Consider the following 24,551-nt stretch of genomic DNA (forward strand, 5'->3'; position numbering starts at 1 on the left):
AAATGTTCAGAATAGGCAAATCTGTGGAGACAGAAAGTGGATTAGTGATTGTGTAGGGCTAGGGGGAGTTGCGAGGTAAAATAGGGAATGATCGATAATGGGTACGGGTTTTACGGGGTAACAAAATGTTCTAAAATTAATTGTGGTTGATGGCTACACAACTCTTGTGAATATACCATAAACTACAGAATTACACACATTAAATGACTGAATTGCATAGTATGTAAATTAAATTTCAATAAAGCTGTTATGAAAAAATGTATGTAAGGAGTGGAGCACATTGCCTGGCATGTAGTAAGGACTCAATAAACAGTAATAAATGTAGTATTGTGCCCTTCCCTCTTCCTGATGCCACTCTAATCCTGGCCAGAATCACCACTAACACCAACACTGCAGAATACGTCAGGCTCGTTGCTGGGAGCTGATTCCGTACTCAGTGGGGGTCACAGGTGAGTCCTGAAGGCTAATATCCCAGGACTAAGAGTCTCCCTCCAATACTCAGACATTTAAATAGGTAACTCTTGGAAAATAACGGCCTCCAGTTATTGACACTATTATGTGCCAGGTATTGTGCTAGGATCTTCACAACTATCTTCCTCACAAGAACCGTACTAGGCTGTTATTATAATTCCTATGAATGAAGAAACCAGGACTTAGAGAGGTTATCTAGCGTGTTTCAGGTCACATCAGCAGTCCACGACAGAGCTGGCCTGTTCAACCCAAGGCGTGTACTCTTTTCACTATACGGCTTCAGTATTCTGTCCTTTACCCATCCTTTACAATTCAAGCAGCCTGACTTTCGCTTATCTCCCTTATCTCAATCAAATGAGTTAACATTTTCTTTTACATAGTCTTATGTGTTCTCAGATTGCTTCATGTGTATACACATTTGAATATGGCAGGTGCTCAATAAATACTTCTTTAGTGGATGGTTGTTAAAATGTCTCCCCAAGCAGAAAACAGGTTCTTAAAGGATAGATACTGTGTCTTACAGATCTCTTTATCCTTCATACAGAGAAGGCACTCATGGTTATCTAGGCTGGCCTATGGCTGGAGGAGCAGACATTGCTTGACAATGGTTCTCACAGACACCATGCTCTCTGCCCATGGTCTGGAAGGTTTCTCCTTAAGAAAAGGACCCTGCTCACCTCATTATTACCTTATCATAGTGTAGCATGAGAGGTGGCACACAGTGGGAGCTCAGAAAAGATTTGATGAGTTAAAAAGAAGACTGAGTCAGCCCTTACTCTACTGGAGACACAAGTACAGCCCATCTCCTCTCATTCCCATGAAAGGGACGGGGGAGAGCAGCAAAGCTGACCGAGAACTTTAAGAAGACAGGCTGCTGACCCTGCCAGTGGCCCTGGACAGTCAGTGTAGCATCTCCTCTGGCCTCTCCTTTGACCACAGACCCAGTCAGAGCTTTCCAGAGCCCGTGTTTCACCTTCTCACCATCAAATTCACAGAGTTCAACTTTCCAATTGTCTTCTCAATGTCAGTTTTATAGTTTGTTTGGATCTAAATCAGATTCCATATTGCTATTGAGATGGTAAAAAGAATATTGGAGGTGGGGGGAAGTGGATGGGGAGTATAGATAAAACACCGCTGGCCGTGAGTTAATTGCTGAAGGTAGCTGACGGTACATGGGAGTTCATTATACCATTCTGACTACTTTAAAAAAAATTCAAAGATTAAGGCAAACTCTTAAGAACTCTAACAGAATACAGGTAACCCCCGCATGACACGGTTGTTAGGTTCCTTAAAAATACCGTGTTATGCGAATCCGTGTTATACGAAACAAAGAACTAGTACAAAAAAGGGGGTTAGGTTCCAAAAATAAAAGAGACATACTATTATGTTTTTATAATTAAGAGAAATATATTGATTAAAGCAATTTTCACCAAAAGTATAACATATTAATATGTGTTAAATAATGTTCTCTTCATCATCACTACTAAGCACCATTAATTGAGGGCGTTTTCTTTTTGACAAGATATCTTCACCCTCTGAACAAAATGGATTTAAAATTCTAATAAATTTTAAAATTCTGCAGTCAAATCTGATATGATACCCACGCTCGAATGAAAAATTTCAAATGAGGTCTGGTATCTTTTGCTCTTAAAATCTCTTACTACGTTCCATGTTATTTGGGGATTTCCCTAATTTCGAATGAGATATTTTTTGCTCTTGAAAGCACTAATTACGCTCCGTGTTATTCAGAGATTTCTCTAATTCTCAAAGTGTGTTAGAGTGAAACCGTGTTACAGAAGTGCCATGTTATACGGGGGTTACCTGTACGCTCTTAACTATAGACCCATCAACACCCTGTTTGAAGCTCCTCTACTTCACACCTCTCCTAACACTCAGAGCAGTGACATGTTCACAGGTATCCAATTCCGTTTGATTTGTCCTATAATTACTCTGAGCTCACCCTCTCCTCACTATCCCCTCCCACCATCTTAACCAAAGCAGTATTCTTTCAGCTCCAAAGACCCTCTAGGCAGGGCTGGCAGCAAGAGGAAGAAGCCTGTTCTTTGCCTCTCAGCCAGCTATGCTACTTGGTTAGCCAAACTTGGTCCCTCTGTGCTCCCATCTTTACACCTGCTTGCCTCTCCTCCTCTCCTTTTCTTCAAGATGTTAAAAACTTGCAATAAAAAACAAATACAAAATGCTGTAATTAATAGCCAATTCCAAGCCAACCCAGCATCTCTACTAATAAACCTCAACACTTGCAAAAAGAACAATAAATTCTGCTCCTCTCTGGTTCTGAGGTGGTCTCTTTTATATACTCCGCGCGTGTGTATGTATGTGGGTAAGTATGTCTACATATATATTTATTTTCCTTTATTTCCCATCCAGGGAGGGGCAGAATAATGAACTGCGTGCGTCAGGGAAGATGAATCTGAGATACTAGGGAGCAGTGCAGTAAAAAGATTAAAGTGTTATTATTGTTGGGTTTTTTCCCCCATGGTCCATTGTGACAGCTCGACCGTCATCTGTAAAAAATGTCTCGGCGAGAGATAATCATCGGAAACTCAATAAAGCGTCAGGGGGAGCCTCAGCCCCCATCAATCACTGGGTGCCTGGAAAATTTCAGCCCTCTGTCTCCCTTCCTGCTATCCATATAAATGTCTCTAATATATTTTGTGTGGTGTGTGGGACCCATCCCTGATTTTGAACTTTTGATGAAAAAATATTTATACACAAAATATGTAAATCAGTTAAAAATCACAAGACTAGTTCTTTGCCACCCCATCCCACATTTTCTTATTTTTTATAAATGCATCAAATTTATTCTTTTTAATAAAACATGTCAACTAGTCTATCTCCCTCTCCCAGTCAAATATACATATAGGTTTGGAGGGCTAGAAGGATTGACACAATTAACCTAACTGGCTGATACACTTCATCTTGAAGTTAGCCAAAAGGCCTGATGGACTGACAGTGTGTTGTCCATCCTGGGGACTATAGTGGCCGCCACTACTGAGAAACGACACGTAGATCCACTGGCCCTCAAGGTGCAACACGGCTCTGACAATGACGAGGAAGAGTCAGGGACATGATTAAAAATAAGAACTTGCTCAAACAGCTTTTGGCCAGACAGATGCCCAAGCCTTCCACAACTCTGGACAAGCCGGAGGTTCTGAGCTGACTACGTGTGAGGTACACGCAGGCTGACATGCTTGCTGGGTTCTCCACAAAAGTGGGAGACAGTTCTGCTGGCATTATCTGTCTGCCTCAGTGCCCTTTTAGTGCCTACATCGCAGGGCTGCTGGAGCACACAGTAACTATCCAGAAATGTTGGCCCCTGCTATCGCATCATTGTCATCTCTTCGCCTGCCTTTGCCTCTCCACCCAGGAAGGAAGCTTCCTGAGGGGCCCTCTCTAGGATTTCAAGACTCCTCTCTGTCTAAAGGATGTAACGTCCAAGCATTTGATCTGGCCCCTGTTTACTAACTGCATCTTTACCACTCATTATTCTCTAAAACGAATCTTCTGCCGTGTGGCTGCTTCACCCCAAAGAGTTCACTTGCTGGCCAGAAACATATTTTTCTGTTTCCCACCTCTGAATGTTTTGGACATAACACACCCCCGTTCTCTGCTCATTCCCAATTGCACCCCGCTTCAGGCTCTCCATAGAACCTTCTCATGTAATACTTCAAGGCTCAAATACCACTTTATTTCTTTGACTGCTTCAGCCAGAGATGACCTTCTCTGAATTCTGACAGTCCTTATTACCTGTACCTCTGACTGGATTCTTGTTGAATATTGTCTTGGTCATGTCTTCAAACTTAATGACTATTAATTACTGTTCTTGCTAACACCTTACATTTACATGATACCTTGTATTTTCTCAAGTTCTTTCATATGTACTTCAATTGGATCTTTATAAGAAACCTATGGTATAAGAGATAGTCTCTACAGATGAGAAAAATCAAGGCAGATAAAGGCAATTGTCATGCAGTTAGGTGATAGACATTCCTCAGACTCTAAATAATGCGTGGCTCTCCATGGATAATAGTTTCCACTACGGAAAAGGATTTGGAAGGCTGTGTCAAAGACTGTGAAGTGCTCATGAAGTTCCCTGAGAGTACGATGAGGATAACGACTATGATGTAAAAACAGAAATTTACATTACATTAATGGAATTCCTTCTATGTTCTAGGCTTTAGGCTAGGGATAAAAACACTATCTCTAACTCTCAATAGTCTTTATTTTACAAATAAGGAGACTGAGCCTCTGAGCGATGCAGAAAATTGCCCTAGGCATCGCAGCTATGAAGCCTTCTGTACTCCCGTAATACCGCGGTGTAAGCCACAGCCTCTGTAGGAGTGAGGCTTAAAGTGGCAAAACAAGGTCTCTTCCAGGGAGAGGGTTCAGATGAGCTTTGTAAAGCAGTTCAAGCACAAGGCCACAACTAACACCTGTATTCTAGACCATGCTACTCAAAGAGTGGGGGCCTGTGAGAAATGCAAAATCTCGGGTCCCACCCCAGAACTACCAGATCAGAATTTGTGGGAGTGGGGCCCAGCAATCTGTTTTAACAAGCTCTCCAGGCAATTTTTATTTCCTTGGAAGCCTCATTACCCCCATCTAAGTCTGAGCTTGCCCAGGGCATACATTCTTTCTGCTGTGCCTGGGTAGGGCTGGGCACGCAGTGGGTGCTAGGTGGTTGTCTTATACTAAATTGATGAGCTAGGATGAGAGCACTCCTTGGCATGTCCTGCGGAGGGGGAGAAATATCATAGGGCGTAGTTCCATTACCACCAGTGGGGACTCCTAGCCATCTCCTGAACTGCAGGGCTCTTGTCCACTGGTTTGTGATGTGCCAGCCTGTACCACCCTGTCCCCCATCTGAAGACACAGAGATGGGGAGGTCAGCTGCCTGGACCTGCAGCCCCTCGAGCTGTGGGAAGGAGCCACCTGGGCAGGGCCAACCTGGAAAGCCAGGCCCTCTACCCCCAGTAGGGTCCTATGCCAACCCAGCTTCTACACAACTCATCTTTATTCAGCTGCCACTTGGAGCTGAGAAGAGAAGTTGATTTATAGTCTGCTCTGGCCACGTTTCTGCCGTGTTTTATTGTTTTAATTGTACATATGAGAGGCGCTGAGTACTTGCTTGCATTTCTGACAGCCCCAGACACCCAATGTTTATAACAGTTACTTACAAGCAGCCAGCGGCATCCCCGGCTGGGCGACTTGTTTTCTGTTACCACTAATTTACTGCCTTCTCCACCTGAGGATTGGGGCCCATCACCCATCAGCCAGCCACAAGTGGAACTCTCCCGGAGTGGGGACGGGTGGGGCTCAAGGCCTGAATGCATGTGGCCAAGATCAGGGAATGAGCTGGTAGAGAAGCAGCAGTGATCCCTGTGCTCCCCTCCACATATGTCTTCTCTGCGTGCCTTTGCTCAAGCTGTGTCCCCTGTTTAGAGTATCCTTTTTCTCCCTCCTCTTCATCACCCTCCAAAGTCCAGCTCAAATCCCACTTCTTCTAAGTACGTTATTTGCTCTGACAGTGAGCCTAGAGTTTTCAGAACCTTAAAAATGACACGGCTCACAGGGACCTTGGAGGTATAATCCAATGTCCCAGGGCAAGAATACCCTTCGTAGAATCCCTGATGGGCACACATCTAGCCTGTCAGTGCCCCCTCAGTCAGAGTTGCTCAGTACCTCCAAGGCAGGCGCTGAGCCTGCCTTACACCGAGCCCAGACCCACCTTCATAAAGAAATTCTTCATCCATGCTTTACGTATGGTTCTCTCTAGTCGCCTTAATAATCCTATAGAATGGGTACTGTTATCCCTACAAATGAGACCCAATTCAAAGTCACTTACGCTGCGACACTTCCCAGACACCTGCCTGACCCGAGGGAGAGCTTACTACCTGTATCAGTGCTCCCTACATCCTTTGTACATCCACCTTTGCATCTACCACTCTGCACTGTGGTGCCTTGTTCATAGGTCTGGCCTCTTTTTTGACGGAGGGGCTATGCCATGCATATTCATGTTTGTATTCCCCGCATCTGGCAGAGTGCCTGAAACTCAGTAAATGCAGACTGAATTATAAATAAATAAAACTGATAAGCAATTATAACTGTAGAACTCTTTACAATTCACACATCACATACTTTATCTCTTCATCTTCTCAACAGTACTGATGAGGCAGACAAGGGATATATGTTAGGGAGGTCTTGCCAAGGTCACAAGCTGTAACTCACCACCTCCCTTCAGTACTGAGCATAGGCTGAGGTCCACAGAAGTATCCATTAGAAATTTAGTGAATTCGATGGACTTTGGCACGGACTCTATGCTCTAATAGTGAAGGACCATCCAACTTTCCTGAGCTTGTGACTTTCCTGTGAATTTTCCCAGACACATTTTGGGCAAGGGGCTTGCACCTCTTATTCTGCTCTACCTTCCTCACACTCTCCTGTAAGTCAGGTAACTTCCTGTGAAAAAGTCAGTCTAATCTAAAGAAAGGAGAACCAACCACAGGATTCTTTTGTTTCTGTCTACTTCATCAATGAGAATGAGGGAGAGCTGGGTACAATGCCTTGCATATGGTAGGCAATCAATAAATACTGGATGAATGGATGAAAGAACGAGATATCTTTAAATGGAAAAAGGAAAGAAAAATATGGCTAAGGAGGAGCTAAAGGCTTAGTCTGCCAAGGAGAAAGGAGAGCCCTGAGATGACACTAAAGGACTGCCACTGTCTAGCTGTAGAGCCCATGAATTTGGAGAGCAGAACACATCCAAATCAATACACCAGGGAAAATCAGATGAGCTGCCAGAAAACTGTGGCAGGCAAAGGTAGCCCGGAATTTTTTTTTTTAAAGTGCAGAAGAGAGGTAGATCTTCCAAACTATAAAACAGTGATTTTATCCTGACAAAATTTCTAGAATGTATTTTTTTAATGGTTCTTAAACACTTAGGCACCACAGTATGGGTCCCATAAGGATGAGAAGACCACGCCAGAATAACCTAACATCCTTTGGGAAAGGGCTACTGGGCAAGAAATATGACAAATGCTAAAAATATTTTTATTTTAGCAAGAAATCTGAGAAAAATCTCTTAAAATGCTGTGGACACGATAGAGAAATGAAGCCTGAAAAAAAATAAAGTTTGGTGGATTTACAGTTGTGAATGTTGAATAATGCTTCAAAATCATCCTGCTCATGTGCTCCAGGGCTCTGTACTTCATAGAGTCCTTATAAAGATTTTAACCAAAGGCTAGCACGTAAAGCACATGATGGTGGGCGTCTTGTCTAACGCGACAGCGCCTAGAACAGTGCCTGCTATACAGAAATGTGATCAGTAAAATTTTTAAAAACTATTTTTGAATAAATGAATCCATAGAAAGCCTGTTCATTAAATTTGCAGGTGATGCAGAATAAGAAGAGTTACTTAATATTTTTATCTTTATTTCATGATGGATATAATAGCCTTTTCCAATATTTTTGTTGTCTATCTACCTACCTACCTATGTACCTATTTACCTACTTACCTAAAATGTAGGCTGGCTAGAATAAAGTTCAAACGATTCAGAGGAGGTTGACGAAAACAAAGAAAGAAAGGAGGAAGGAAGCAAGCAAGCAGACATTGCTGAGTTAGACAAGATCCCTGCCATCACATAATTTTTGCGCTAGTCTTTTTTTTTTTTAATTTTTTTTTTTTTATTGGGGAACAGTGAGTTTCTCCAGGGCCCATCAGCTCCAAGTCAAGTCATTACTTTCAATCTAGTTGCGGAGGACACAGCTCACTGGCCCATGTGGGAATTGAACCGGCGACTCTGTTGTCCAGAGCTCACACTCTAACCAACTGAGCCATCCAGCCAGCCCCCTTTGTGCTAGTCTTGATTAAAATGGAAGGAAGGAAGGAAGGGAGGAAGAAGGACAGGGAGAGAGGGAGGGAAGGATGGATAGAGGAAGGAAGAAGAAAATATCTAGAACAGGTCAACCACAGCCTCTTGATCAAACCCAGCCTGTTGCCTGTTTTTGAAAATAAAGTTTTTTGGAACACATCCATGCACATTCGTTTGTGTATTGTCTATGGCTGCTTCTGCACTACAATGGCCAAACTGAGTAGGTACAACCAAGACCACAGGGCTCACAAAGCTTAAAATGTTTACTATCTGTTTTGTTTTGCTTTTCAGAAAGTTCGCTGACCACTGATCTAGAATATTGAATATGATCTAGAATATTGAACGGTCCTCTGGGGAGAACCATTAGAACACAAAGGTATAAAACTTGAATGCAGTGGGTAGAGATGGATGCAACAGCAGAGGATGGACTAGATGGTTTCACAGCTCTGAGATTCTATGAAATCAGAAATGCTTACTGAGCCCTGCTGGGATCCTGAGAGCAGGAGAGAAAGCACTCAAATAATCAATCCCTTCCCTTCTTCCTGGCCCTGCCCTCTCAGGAACAGCTCCTCCCTGCTTTCTGGTGAGAGCATCTGAACAGAAGACAGAGCTGTGTCTGAGGAGAGGACAGCTCACAAGCTGAGTCCCCCCACAACAGGCTGCAAATATAGGGCAAGTTTGGCACTCATGAAATTCTCTTCTGTTTGAAACATAAAGTGAACATAATTCCTCCAGTTGGTTGGGGAATCCAAGGAGGCATAGGTCATGGCCTGTACATGGAACTGTCAGCTGAGAAGGAATGAAAAGACATGGGCAATGAGAGTTCATATAATCATACAAAAGGCCAAGACTTACGGAACATTCAAAAGAGCAACAGAGGGCAGGTTGTAATAATTGCCAAGGACGGGGAAGGCTTTGAGGAGGAACTAACTGCAGGAATGGAGCTTGACGGAGGGAGCAGCTTTAGAGGTGGGGAGGCGGGGAAGGACAACTTCTGGGCAGCGATGCTCTGATGCCCTGGACATCCCCTCTGCTGCTGAGGTAAGAACCCTGCTGCAGCAGCAGCAACACCTCCTCTCCCTGGGATACCGTACCCGTATCTGTACGGCAGCGTCCCTGACAGCGCTGACGGCTGAGTGCACTGCTCCCTTGGCTGAACCTCCCTCCAAGTCAATGTTCTGAACCTCAGGCAGTCAGCATGGCTGCCTGTCTCCCTGACTTCACTGCCAGCCCTGAAGCAGCCACTGCTCAGCTGCCGTGTTGCTAGACACTAAGAGGAATCTCAGCCTCTGCGAGTGATCCAGGATACGGGCAGGTGGCGGGGGCAGTCTGGACAAGCAAAAACTCAAATACTCATTTCTGTCTGCAGTCAAAGCAACCTGCCCTTTTCTCGACCCCACCTTTGAAAAACTACTCACTCGAGGCAACGTGGATTGACTTGCCCAGGTAGGTACCAAGCCCTAGTACAGGTGCACATAGCCTCTTTCTTCTTCTGAAGTCCAAACAACCACCCACACAACAACCCGGGTAGATACTGATGACCATTCATTCCATTTGATAAGCATAGACCTCAAGACACAGAGAAGGTCCACTACTTGTCCTGGGTCATACAGTAAGTTAAGGGCCAGTTCCAGAGATAGGACTGTATTTTACACATTGGAGGAGGAGAAAAGCAGCATTCAGAGTAGTGTTGAGGCACTTCTGAGGCTGAAGAAACCAGTGAGGCCACTTTCTAGTTCTGGGACAGGGATGAGACAAGGTAAGTCTGCAGGAAGTAGAAGAGAAACAAATCCACATTCCATGCAATTGCCTTAATTATTTTATGGAAACCTGCTCCATTGCCTGCTCATCTGAGGCTCCATAGGCTAAGGTGCTTTTGGGAGAACACCAGTTGGAAGACCCCTCTTCCATTCATAAAATCAGGTCTCTAATTTATTCCCCGAGACTTCTTACATGACATAAATGATAGGCCTGAGGGACTGTGAAGGCCATCTGTCCCGAGCCCTTTGGGTTATCCACGAGTTCCCAGATGATAAGAGACTTGCAGGCCCTCACCCTGCGTTGCTGGTGGAGCTGGCACAGAGCTGGTTGCCTGGTAGCAACAGGGAGGAGACTGCTCAGAACAGCAGGGAGCCTGCACTTACCTTCCAAAGAATGGATTCCCTGCTCCTTGGCGGTTTTGTAAACACTGCTGAAATCGTCCCCAAGGTTTGGGTCAGCACCAGCAGCAAGCAGAACCTGCACCACACTGAAAGAAATCAGAAAGTCAGAAGTGTCAAAAGCAGGAAAGGCCCAGAAGGAAAAGACCCAGACTCTGAAGCATGTTTGGAGATTGGATTTGCCTCTGCTCATAAGTGATACAATGGAAAGAACATGAACTCTGTGTGTACCAAAGACGGGGGTAGGAAAGCTGGCTCTGAAACTTACTGGCTGAGAGGCTCTGGACTGGCCAATAGACATATGAAAAGATGCTCAACGTCACTAATCATCAGAGAAATGCAAATTAAAACCACAGTGAGGTATCACCTCATACCTGTCAGAATGGCTATCATCAATAAATCAATAGACAATGAGTGTTGGCGAGGATGCAGAGAAAAGGGAACCCTTGTGCACTGTTGGTGGGATTGCAAATTGATGCAGCCACTATGGAAAACAGTCTGGAGGCTCCTCAACAAGTTAAAAAGAGAACTATGTATGACCCAGCAATTCCACGCCCGGGTATTTATCCAAAGAAAATCAAAACACTAATCCGAAAAGACATATGCACCCCTATGTTCACTGCAGTGTTATTTACAATAGCCGAGATATGGAAGCAACCTAAGTGCTCATCAACAGATGACTGAATAAAGACAACTGGATATATACAATGAAATATTACTTGGCCATAAAAAAGAGTGAAATTTTACCACTTGCAACAACATGGATGGACCTAGAGGGTATTACGCTAAGTAAAACTCAGACAGAGAAAGATAAATACTGTATGATTTCACTTATATGTGGACTCTAAAGAACAAAATAAATGAACAAAATAGAAACACAGTCATATATACAGAGAACAAACTGATGGTTGCTAGATAGGAGGGAGTTGGGGGGTTGGGTAAAAAAGGTGAAGGGATTAAGAAGTACAAAATAGTCACAGGGATGTCAAATACAGCATAGGGAATATAGTTGATTAAAAAAAGAGAGAGAGCCTCTGGACAAATTACTTAACACCTCTCTAAGGCTTAGTTTCCACAACTATAAAAGACAAAGTGTTTATTCAACAATTACCTATCAAATGCTTACTATGCTCTAGTCACTGTTCCAGGAGCGAGGGTCCGTGCCTTCATGGAGCTTACTTACAGTCTTCCTGGAAGGACAACTTAGTATAAAATTACAGCAAAGTGTGATACAGGCTATGATGGAAGAGGTATCATTTGCAGTGGGAAACCAAGAGAGGGCATCAAGACAGGCCTCCCAGAGCACGTGGTATTTAAGGTACTGAAGACCTGAAGGCTGCATAGCAAGATCTGGGATAGTTAAGTGGGAGGACCCCATGCATTTACAAATCCTGGAGGCAAAAGAGCACAGTGCTTCACCCAAAGCAAGTGGAGCTGCAGTAGAGAGTGTAAGTGGACAAACTGGGGGAGATGAGGTAAGCCACTGAAGGGCTTAAAGGGGGAAGGAACATGATAACATATGTTTTTTCTCCCCACTTCAAAAGATACACATACTTTAAAAACTGCAAACTATATTGAAATATTAAATTAAAAAATGAAAGTCCCCCCATATAGCCATCTCCTTAATCTCATTTCCAATGGTAACCAGTTTCTGGTTTGGGGTTTTTCCTTCCAAACCTTTGCTATTGGAAGAATCACTCCCGTGGCTGTGTGAGAATGGACCAGAGGGAGTAGGACCAGAGGCAGGAGCCTCCACAGGGTCGGTATGAGGCTGAATGAGGTAAATTTATAAAGCACCCAGCATAGTGTTTCACCCAGGAAGTGCTCTCTATGTGTTAGCTTCCCTTCTATTAATGTAATGTTTCTGCGAAGGCTTTTTTTCCCCCTAATATATAAAAAGGGCTCCTCATGTTCACTATAGAAAATTCAGAAAATGTACATAATCAAGAAGAAAATGTTTTAGAATATACAATATCCTTCCAGCTTTTTCAATGTATACATACTTTTTTTTTTTTTTTTTTTTTTTTTTACAAAAATGGGATCATACGAGGTCGGATAATTAAGTTCGAGAACTCATCCTAGAAAAAGTGCTCCATACTTCATTGCTGAATATCACTACGGTCACCTTCGCAGTACTCCCCTTGGGAAGCTCTGCACTGACATGAGCACCTAGCCCACCCTTCAAAGCAATTTTGGAACTCTTTTTCTGGAATGGCCATCAGAGCTGTTGTCGTATTACTCTTGATGTCCTGAATGTCATCAAAATGTGTTCTTTTCAATATTTCCTTCATCTTCAGGTAAAGAAAAAAGTCATTGGGGGCCAGATCAGTTGAGTAGGGAGTGTTTCCGTACAGTTATTTGTTTACTGGCTAAAAACTCCCTCACAGACAGTGCTGTGTGAGCTGGTGCATTGTCATGATGCAAGAGCCATGAATTGTTGGAGAAAAGTTCAGGTCGTCTAACTTTTTCACGCAGCCTTTTCAGCACCTCCAAATAGTAAACTCGGTTAACTGTTTGTCCACTTGGTACAAATTCATAATGAATAACCCTCTGATATCAAAAAAGGTTAGTAACATCATTGCAACAAGTTCGCGAACTTCATTGTCAGACCTCGTATGTTCTCTAAACACATATATACACATACCTTCCATGTTTTAAATATTTGTCTACCACATTGTTTTTTAATGACTGCATAGTATTCCACTATAAGACTATTCTACACTCTAATTAGCCAGTCCTCTATTGCAAAATAATTACATTATTTTTAAATATCTCAATAACACAACATCTCTATTATTTTCCTTTGGATAAATTCCTAGGAGATGAAGTTCTAGGTCAAAAGTATAAGCATTTTAAAGTTTTGGTGAATATTACTATTAATAAATTACCTTTCAGAAAGATTCTCACTAGTAAAGGATACAGGAGAGTAACTGTTGTGCTTTCCTTTCACCAAAATAGGGTGTTTTCTTTTTCATAATGTGTTAAGAAAATGGAATTATACTGTTGTTTAACCTGCATTTTACTGCTGTTTAACCTGCATTTCTTTGATGAATAGTGAGATTGGACTTTAAAAAATATACATGTTTAACAGTTATTAGTGTGTTTCTTTTCTCACAAATCCCTCATTCATGTCCTTTGTCCATTTTTTTCTTTGAGTATGTTAATCTTCTGCTTACTGACCTTCAAAACTGTTAATGTTTTTGAAGGTATAAGTGGCAAGGATTTTACAAAATCCTTTTTAAATTATCGTACTCTTTTTAAATTATTGTAACTATTAATAAGCATAATTACAGTTTTAGTTTTTTTCTTTTTTGTTAATTTTTCAATATCTATAACCAGCAGTGTTAATAGTTTTCCCTGTACTACCTGGTTTGCATTTCATTTCCTTTAACAAGCACAGGACCTGGCTCAATTATTTGCCAAATGGATGAATGAATTTCAATAATTCCCATGCACACAAACACACAGTCCTTACAGGTAAGTCAAGGAACCAGAACCATCTCTCATGTAGCTGAGGTTCCTCCACATCTGATCTAACATGGTCAGGTGAGTCTCCTGTGTCTATTCACCTTACCTAAAAGGATCTTAAGAATTACCTGTCATAGGTAATTTATCCAGGATATGGATTAAGATCCCAAAGAGAAATGAGAAGGGTCTCTAAGCAGCTAAAATCCATGTCTAAAACTTATTTAATTCAGAGCAGAGTCTGTAAAGTTCTCACTTGGAAACTACTTACTCTCTTTTTTTTTAAGTTTTTTTTTTTTTTTAAAGATTTTATTGGGGAGGGGGAACAGGACTTTATTGGGGAACAGTGTGTACTTCCAGGACTTTTTTCCAAGTCAAGTTGTTCTCCTTTCAATCTTAGTTGTGGAGGGTGCCGTTCAGCTTCAAGTTGTTGTCCTTTCAGTCTTAGTTGTGGAGGGCGCAGCTCAGCTCCAGGTCCAGTTGCCGTTGCTAGTTGCAGGGGGCGCAGCCCACCATCCTTGCAGGACTCGAGGAATTGAACTGGCAACCAGCGCACCATCCCATGCGGGACTCGAAGAGTTGAACCGGCAACCTTGTGGTTGAGAGCCCACTGGCCCATGTGGGAATCAAACCGGCAGCCTTCGGAATTAAGAGCATGGAGCTCCAACTGCCTGAGCCACCGGGCCGGCCCCAGAAACTACTTACTCTTAGTTTACACACACTTTGGGTAAGATTGGCACTAGTTTTCCTGTTTCCCAGAAGATTAAAAGCCAAGAGGGTACAAAAAGGCTGTTATAGATAAGCAAACTAACTGAAGGTAGTGAGGGAAAATATCTGATAAAGAGGTAGTGTGGCACAGAGGTTAAGAACATTGGCTTTAAAATCTGGGACAATCTGTGCATCAACATGAATAATGACAGCAATGGATTATAACCCATTGCGTAAAATTAAGATTCCACGAGTCCATATTGAAAGCAAATTAATAAGTCAATGGGGGAAAAGGAAAAGCTCTTCCTTATGGTAGAGAGAAAATAAATGTAGCAGAAAGCATGAAATTAGAAAATCATTATTTTGCGATGTTGTAATTATCAGGGATAACGAGTAACTAGCTCATATGGCTGTGTTAATGTATGTAAAGTATGTAATGTGTGCACAGTGCTAAGAACAGTGCCTGACATATAATAAGTGTTCAACAAACTTTAGTTATTATTACTCTGTGCCGGTGGGTGGGCTGTGAAGAAATCAAGAGGAGTATGAACTTAAACTGGGAAGACAGCCTGCCATTTTATAACAAGTACAGAGAGACCTGGGTTCAAATCAAAGCTCTATCATTTACTGACTGTGGCCATGGACAATTTAGAATACCTCTGAGACTCCATTTCCTTACCTGAGATGCCTCCCGGGAGGCTCTAAGTACATAACGCTGCATAGTGCCCGGCACACAGGAGCTCCATAAATATGAGCTCTCCACCCTTTGTCCACATAACCTTGGTGATAATAACGTGAGTTTGGGTGGAAGTGCACATCAGATCTGTACCTGACCATCCCCAGGACTCATGTGGGCATAGCCCGATATTAAGAAGGCAGCTCTTCTAGCTTCTGTACAAGCTGGTTGTTTTAAAATCCAAGTGAGAAGCATTCTCGATCTAAACTCAAAGGGACATAATTTGGTTAATGCTCAGCTGCTGTGTCCAATCACCATTCAATCACACCACCTCCCATGGCAGGCTGTCCCTCCAGGCAGCTAGTGTCACTAACTGTGCTACCTGGACCTCTCCAGGTTCATGAGTATTGATTCCATCTGTCCAATTTGCAGGCTGTAAGACATGTCCAAGCAACCGAGTATGATGCCCTTGGCTCTGGAGGGCAGACAGTGGTCTGGCAGGATGGGGAGAGAAGAGTGACGAGGCTGGGCCCTGGGGCTGCTAACCCAATCAGAGGGAATGGGCATCCACTTCACAAACTTGGAGGCCAAAGAGGGTAAGCATTCAAACTCGTGACTCAGTCCTTTTTTTCCCCCCTTCTTCCACCCCGCCCCCCCGGCCCCCACTCCGGTTCAAGCCGTTGTTTCTCAGTCTAGTTGTGTAGGACACAGCTCCCTGGCCCATGCTGGTATTATGAGCCTTGCGCTCCCCCCGGCTGAGGCGGTCGGTCGCCGATCATTGGCTGGCCACTCACAGCAGCTCACGGCAGCTCTTGCTGGCTGCAGGCTGCTCGTGACTCATTCTGCAACCTCAGAGAAGATTTCCTTTCATTTTTAATAAATCTCAAAAGGCAGCAGCCCCACTGTGTGGTATAACTAGGACTAAAGAAACCGTGGTTGTTCAGTGGCCAACAGTGGCACCAAACACCTTGCCAGATGGCTAGTAGGCTTTATATCTAATAGCCATCACATACTTATACAGCAGCTAACCCAGAGCTCCACAGGATCAGGCCCTTCTTGAAGAAGCCAGCCCAGTCAGGCGAGGGCTGCATGACTAAGGTTAGCTCTGGTGATCAAAGCTAGCCTTGATGACCAAAAGAACTTCATGGACCTGTGTGAGACAGCAGGGCACAAACAGGGTAAGAGACTAGCCAGGTGACAGAAAGCTAAGGCAAGGCTGGTAAGAACAGGCCTAGCAGTAGGCCAGGCCCAGGGAGTACCAGGAAGTTCACAGTCAAAATAGAACCAAGGGCCAGAAACGAGGCAGCAGAGATGTGAGGCAGAGTCAGAAGCCAGGTCAGATGGCAAGGACTAGAGGCTGAGGTAGAGCTGTAACCACAAACCAAGGAAGCAACCAGAAACCAGGGAATCTACTGGTACCGGAGGGCAAGGCAAGGCAAAAGCAGCAGAAACCAGGAGTATCAGTGAGAAGATGAAATGAAGTGATTTCAACAAATCCCCAAATTCTGAACTGCATTTGGGAGAAGGTAACTTCCATACGGAGTGGCTCACCTGGCTGAGAAGTGGGGTGCAGGGTCAGCTGTAAAAGCAGAATCTAACTTTACAAAGGGAGGCAGGCACTGCTCTTTGAGGTGACCCGCTCACGGACAACTGCAGCTGCCCCTCTGTTCTCAGCTGGCGTACTGGCTGCCTTTTGTAGGTTTAGCCATTCCTGCCTTAAAGTTAAGTAGCTGGTGCCAAATGGGCTCTGGTGTATGGGGCAGGCCTTCATGGTCTTAGCAGCTGGATTAAAGAGGGCAGAGGACACCATGGAAACATCTTCACTGAAAGGAACTACACTGCCTACTCCACAGGTACTCACTTAAGCAGAGGCCTAAGAATACCAGCCCTTCTCCCAGCCAGCTCAGGGTTTAGCTTCTGGTGGTCTGTGGAAAGATACGTCTACCAACACCAGCACTAACCTCAAAGGCTGGAGATCACCTCCAGACGCCCTATTTCCCTCACTCATTAGGGGAGTCGGAAAATGCCTATAACCCAAGAGAATGGAGGTCTGTCCTTTAGTGACTTGGCTCTAGTAGCAGTATTTGCCCTCCTGTGTGCTCATCAGAGTCTGTTCTCCTTTCTCCCCAGGTGAAATGACTCACCGAAAACACTGGGCCTTGCACGTATTGAAGGTGAAGCTTGTGAGGGACGGCATCCACCTGACAGGCTGGAAGAGGAGCAGCAATAGGATGGAAGGGGGGTAGGGGGCCTGGCAGGCCTGGGAATCGGGCTCAGCAGAAAAGGTCAGGTCTTGAAGGTCGGCCTGAGGCAGAAAGGAGAACACAGGTCCAGAGCCCAAGACCTTGGCAAGAGTTACACCGTGAGGAGGAATGGTGAGCTGATTCTAGGCTGAGAGCTCTTTTCTCTCTGCCTTGTTTCTACTGCCTGCTAAATACAAGTACCTATTTTCTCAAGGGTACAGAGTAGCTGAGTAGGAGGAAGACAGTCTAATAATGAAAGCTAACATATCTTCTTACATGCCAAGCACTGATTTTAAACACTACACACACACACACACACACACACACACACACACACAAATGCACTTAATTTCACAACAACCCTATGAGGTAGGTTACAGATGAGAAAACTGAGGTACTGAGCAGTTAAATAACTTATCCAAGGTCATTCAGCTGTAAGGAGCAGAGGTGGGACTGGAACCTGGGCCGCCTGGCTACAAAGTCCTTGCCCTCGTCACTCTGCTATACTGTCCCTTATTTCCCTATATTGACTCCCAGGTAGCTAACTGTCTGTAGGAGCACTTTGCCTGAACTCAGTTTTTAACAGTGGTGCTAGGATCAGGAAGCCCAACAGAAGTATGAGGCAAGAATATGAAGAGTCAATTCCCAGAAAAGGAAACAAACAAGAAAGACTATTATTATTATTAAGTAAGTGAAGAGAGCCTCAAGCTCATTTGTTATTGGAGAAATGCCAATTAAAACAAGGTATCACTTAAATTCAACATATTAACGGAAGTTAGAAAGCTGGAACATGCCAAGTGTTGGTGAGGATATGGGGTTCTTGGACTCTCCTGCACTGCCGAGGGGAGACTGGTGCAGCCACTCTGGAAGCCAATCTTGTAGCAACACTCTGTCAAATTCTAACACCCTACCCTGTGACCCCGCACTTCTGCTCCTGCGTACAGATGTCCCAGGAAAATTCTTATACGAGTCCATAAAGGGCAGCACGAGAGATGTTCTTCACAGCATTTTGTGGCAGCGGGGATTGTAGACAACCGAGTGTCCGGCACTGGGGGAAGGGGGAAGTTAAACGTGGCAGGCACACGCTGTGAAACACGATGCAGCAGTTAGAAGCAACAGGCTGGACAGAGGTGCAGCAACACGGATAGATGATCTTTTTAAAAAGTTCATTCCCTTTCCCCTTCTGCCAGTCATGAATTGAACTTGCCCATTTGTTGCAAAAGTTTATTCCTTCAGGGAGTCTCTCAATTACAGAACTTCTAATTCCTATGCTGACCTAGTGATATTTGGGACTGGAAAAGGAAGAGCCCTGTGGAAACAAGGCCGGGAGCGTGCCCCTGCTTCAGCTGGCTGGCGTTCATTCACCTTGAGGGCTCTCCAGTGACCCGGTCACCAGCTCCACGGAGCTTTCTCTGGCTTCTAGCCCTGATGCATGCCCTTCCTCTTGTCTGCAGAGAGCCCAGTACTCACCCCCATGGCAGGTGACCCTCATCAGAGTGTACTGTCATTGCCTGCTTACTTTTATTTGCCTTTCCCACTAGACTATGAGGCAAGGGCCATGTCTCAACCTTCTTTCCCAGCTCCTTGCTCAGTGCTTGGATCACCATAAGTGGTCAACAGATGTGTTCTGAGTGAGTGCATGAATAAATGAAGGAAGGAGGGATGAATGAAATCACTGACTTATTTGGTAGGAAGCAGGGGAGAAAGGCGGAAGGCAACTGTGGCGCTCTGCCCAGCCCTCTCGCACCCGCGGGTCCAAACTAGGCCACAGGCGGTTTAGCTGTGGAAAACCATCTTCCTCTCCTGAGCAGCAGCCCCTTCGGGAGCTCCTGGCAGCTCTCACACAAAGCTGAGGAAATGAACAGGACGGTGGGACTCCTGGGACTCCCTGTGGAGCCACAGCTCCCATGAGACACGTTTTATTAATAATTTGGTGATCGGGTTATAATTAGATTAGAGGTGGCAGCACATGTAGGACGGTTGGCTCGCACTGACCTTAATGAGCTCCTGCTTTCAGGGCAGTGGGAAGTCACAATACATGGGAGGACAGTTACAGGGATTGATGTTAAAGCTGTCTGCTCTCAGTGGCGGGAGGGGCTGGGGGTCATGACATTGTTTAGGAAAGAGCGAGGAGTCCTGTGGCGTGGGCTGAAGCCTATGCTGGGCCAGGCGTGTGTCAAACAGCAGCTGGACTTGGTGAAGCAAGAAGGGCAATGATCTTAGTGCCAGGTCGCCACCGCACAATGGTGAGCTTCAAGAGAAGCTCTGCCAACTCCTCCTCCCCCCACATCCAAAGCACAGGGTCACTGTGATGAGTGTCACAGGTCCCAAGGAGAAGACAGAGAACTGACCTATTCTCAGCCCAGTGCACACCTAGGTGAGGGGAGAAAGCAAGGAGGTCACAGCTCAGGAGGTTTGCTGGAAAGTCCAATGCGCTGTCTCATTCCGTCCACTGGCTAGTCTTTGGGCTGGTCAGGAAAGCAGGGTGTCTGGACCCACGGCCACAGCATGTTTACACCTAACATTTGGGGTGGGGGGGGGCATGAGCTGAAGGTGGAGAGGGCGGGGAGAGCAGCTGTCTTTTAAAGCCAGCTCCTTTAGGCAACAAATTAAAGATAAGGTGGGAAGCAAGGTACTTGTGCAGAGAATGTGTCCCAATTTCCGCAAATGAGGGTAATAATCTTTTATTTCCCTCAAATGGTAAAAGATCAGTAATCATAATAAAGCAACCACAGTGTGTTAAGCACTTTATATTCACTATTTCAGATCCATATAACCACTTGCAACGAGGTACTAGTCTCATTTTATAAATGAATAAACCGAGGCTCAGTAAGATAACATGAGTTGCCCGTGTGTACACATTAAATAAGAAGTGGAACCAAGATTTAAACTGACGTCTGCCCGGGGCTAAACCCGGTGCTCATTCCCCTAAACCACACTGGTTCTCATCTAGTCGATCACACATTAGTGTGTCGTGCTGCTCATAGTTACTGAGCCCCTACTACGTACCAGGGACAGGGGTATTTTCAGATGGTCGTTAAAGTAAAGGAGGTCACAGCAGCTAGCTGCAATAAGAGTAAGTCCAATTCAGACAGAGAAGGATCCAAAATCAGTGGTGAGCCCAGCCAAGTTGAGATAATTTGGGGCAAGACTCAAGGAAGGCATGACACATTAAGCAGAGTGCCATGGAATCAAGATCACCCATCACAGGGTTTCCTAGACAACCTCAATTTCACACCCTCAGCCTTGTTCTAAATACCCTTCCATGTCTTTCACTTTGTGGTTCCTAATACACTGTTGCCAAACCTATGGGCCAGTATGGCTAAGCCCTGCTTGTTGGGAATTCTTACCACACTATAGGCGCAGACTAGGCTCTCTCTACGCAAATGATCCCTAAGAGTATGATGGGGATGGTTTATCTCTCAGACTTTGGACAAAAATAACAACAATAAGAAAACCAAAAGTATTAGTAACAGCAGCAGATACTTACCGTGTACTTACGATGTGAGGCATTGCACTAAGCAGTTTCACGTGCATTTTAATCTTTGCGACCACCCTACGCTGAGGTTAAGTGCTATTATTATTCCCATTGTGCAGATGAGGAAACAGAGCTAGTAAACTCAGGCAGTCTCCTTCCAGGGCCCTTGCTCCTCACCACTATATCACACACAACTAGACTGTGTGCTCCCCAAAGCAGGCACCGGGTCTGACCACCTGTTTCCTTGCACACAGGGTTCACTACAGGCCGGTAAATACTGGAATGAGTCCACTTCTGGGGCCTTAACACTCCACCGCTGATGCACACGCCGACTTTCCCCTCAGCTCCGGGCTTTTACTTGCTAGGATTGCTAAGTTGGGTGTCCCTTACTCTGAATTTTACAGTTGGCTTTTGGGTTTAATTGAAACGCATATCCCTGCGAATTGTTATCATCATAGATTTAACTATTGCTCTAGCCCATTGAATTCTTTTTTCATGTCCTTCATTCTTTCACTCAACATATTAGCTACCTCTTTAGGTTTCATTTAATCTGCAAATTTTATTGGCATTTATCCACGGTCTCGATGGAATCAGTGATATAACCACCGAAAAGGACAGAGCCCCGTGGCTCTGCGTCTTCTCTAACGAAGAGGTGCAGGAGTGGACCATCGCCCAGTTCCTAGAAACGGAACACCCTTTCCCCAAGCCGCGGAACTAGGCGAGCCGTGGATGCTCTCCCGGTCCCAACTGATACTCTCCATGAAGACAGCACTAAACACAGAACCCCAGGACAGGATACAGCACTGGAGAAGGGGGGCATGCTGAGACTGTCATGTTAGGCAAATGAGCTGGCACTGCTTTCCAGGGAGCAGTGTTTTGGGTTGCCTGAGGTCAAGGCATGCGTCTGCCAAGCTAGAATCGGGTGCATGTTGGAATTGGAATATCATTACTACAAAACAGGATTATCTTCAGCAACGATTCCAAATGGGATTAGAAATGACTCTTTGTTACTCAGAGATAATCAGCCACAGCAGCAGCAGTGGGAGAAACGTCAAGCTCGGCACACTTTGCTGGGGGCCTGGTGCTGGCATTCCGGGCACCTGGCCAGCACCCTCACCCACCCTTCTTTGCTGGGAAATACTGGGCACTGCATTGGGCAGATGGCCACCTGGGACAAGAGCCAGCGCCCATCAAAGTGCCCTACTCTGGGGTCCCATGTTCTAGGCCCAGCTCCTCAGATAAAAAGAATCTCCAAAGCCCTCCTGCAGTAATAATAATAATTATTACCACCTCCACTACTATACTACTACTAATGAAAGTAGCAAGCCCGCTACTATACAGTCGGCATTGTTCTAAACACTTTATATATATGTATATTTACACATTTAAACCTTAAAACAGCCTTTGGAGGTAGATGTGCTTATTATCCCCATTGTATGGCTGAGTAAATAATAACAGAGAAGTGAGAGAATCTGCCAAGGAACATAACTACCGTGTTTCCCCGAAAATAAGACCTAACTGGAAAATTAGCCCTAGCATGATTTTTCAGGATAACATCCCCTGAACATAAGCCCTAATGCGTCTTTTGGAGCAAAAACTAATATAAGACCCGGTCTTATTTTCAGGGAAACACGGTAGTAAAAGCAAGAGCTTGGATTTGAACCCAAGTGGCCTCTAAAACTCACAGCTGTACCACATGGTACAGTGCCACAGCCTGAGAGAGCAGTCAGGGTTGGATAAGGCCTTTCCTTCACATTCTCTGGCTCCAGACACCACCAGTAGTTCCTATTAGCTCTGGCACGTTTCTACTTTCTCACCTTTGTGAACCTATGGTCCTTTTTCCAGAAATGCTGTCCTTTTTCTCTCCACCTTTACCCATCAAAATCCTGTCCATCTTTCAAGGCCCACCTCATGTGAACGGCCTCCTTTCAGATCTCGCCCAGCATCCTAGGTGGTCTTCTCTGGGACACTGACCACGTTCTGCCTCATCTTTAGTTAAAGTGAGACTTGTTTTATCCCTTTTCTGACTGCTAGCTTTTTGAGACAAGAAGAGTAGTTTGTTTTTAGCAAATAGTTGTTCATCAAAAAACCCTGCCTGAGCTGACTTGACTCCTGGTCCTGGCACCCCGTGGACCATCCCATGGCCTTGCTCTTTGCCCCTTCCCTCCACAGGCAGTGTGGTCCAGGGGAAAGAATAAGGCCTTGGGGTTCAGAGACCTGGCTTCAAATCCTGGCTCCCTTTTTCACTTTCAGGACAGCCTGGGGCATCTCTGAGCTTCATTATCCCTATCTGTATAATAGGGATGATAACCCCTCCCTTTTAGGATTGCAGTGAGGGTTAGAGCCAACATGGGAAGTGCTCACCATGGGCCTGGCACACAGAAGGCACCCAATCAACCCCAGCCATCATCATCACTACCTTCAGGAGATCAGGTAGCACAAAGCCCAGCCTCCTCAGGCCGAAGGCAGCACCACTGTGCAGCAGCCAGGCCAAGAATAAGTTGGGGACCCTGGGGAGAGGCTGTCGGCCTCTAAGGCAGAAGAGACCTCCACGTGATCAGGCCCCCCAAGGACCTGCACTGAAGCACAGGTGTAGGGGTTCTCTACCTGCTCTGTCTCTGGCCAGCCAGAAAGGAAGGAGAACCTCCCAGGGAGGCTGCCCCTGGTCCAGCTGCAAGAGCAGCACTAGCTCTTTGCTCTAAGAACACCTGTGGAGCTGTCGGCCCCACAAAGAAAGGCCTGTAAAACCTCTCCTGCAGGATAGCAATCTGGCTTTAGCTGCTCGTTTCTTAAAGGTAGGGTTTAATTCCCCCCCTCCCCATAGTAAGGTGGAGAGAAAATAAGCAAATGCTAAAAATAAATGACTGCTGTGAGAGGGAATTAAATGGTCTTCAGCCAATGGCGGCATTTTAAAATTAACAAAGCCCAGGTACCACATCCAGGAAGGCCTTGGCAAATGCGTGTTATCTACTCATTAGCTCAGCTCCTCAGGGACTCTGGCCAAGCAGGGAAGGCAGTGCCGGGAAGCGGTCCTTCCGATGCTGATGAAATGCACTCCGGGAGAAAAGGCAGGAGGGAGGGAGACTCTTGTGGGGAATTTCAAACAGTTCTGCTGGAGCTTCATGCTCTGCCTCACTGTCTCACCTCTGAGGCAAGGGCTTTCAAAGGAACGAGCAAGCCCAAGTGGACTCAAGTCTGAACCACCCCCCACCCACCCCATTCTTTCAGGATGTTTGGTTCCAGAAGCACCACCACACTGGACATACCATTTAGGTGGCCTCCCTGCACGAGTCCAGGGACAAGGAGCCCAAGAATGATGCAGGATGGGAGACAAGCTCCCAGGCCCGTACCCTGCATGTTCTCCTTGCCATAAAGAATCATGTCATTTTGCGAAGTTATATAAGCCTCCTGTATACCACTTGTAAAGTGAACTTATCACTATTCATCAGTAATTAA

At 45.1% G+C, this 24,551-nt stretch overlaps 1 protein-coding gene across 1 annotated transcript in view; it reads right to left on the minus strand.

The window, feature by feature from the left end:
- CLPB (caseinolytic mitochondrial matrix peptidase chaperone subunit B) overlaps window positions 1–24,551 on the minus strand; it is a 132,369-nt gene that overhangs the window by 72,158 nt on the left and 35,660 nt on the right. Inside the window, exon 4 of the mRNA XM_033121096.1 lies at window positions 10,511–10,614. Within this exon, the coding sequence (XP_032976987.1) occupies window positions 10,511–10,614 (104 nt within the window). The remainder of the gene's footprint in view (window positions 1–10,510; window positions 10,615–24,551) is intronic.

This window comes from Rhinolophus ferrumequinum, chromosome 11 (genome assembly GCF_004115265.2).
Source record: "Rhinolophus ferrumequinum isolate MPI-CBG mRhiFer1 chromosome 11, mRhiFer1_v1.p, whole genome shotgun sequence".
NCBI lineage: Eukaryota > Metazoa > Chordata > Mammalia > Chiroptera > Rhinolophidae > Rhinolophus > Rhinolophus ferrumequinum.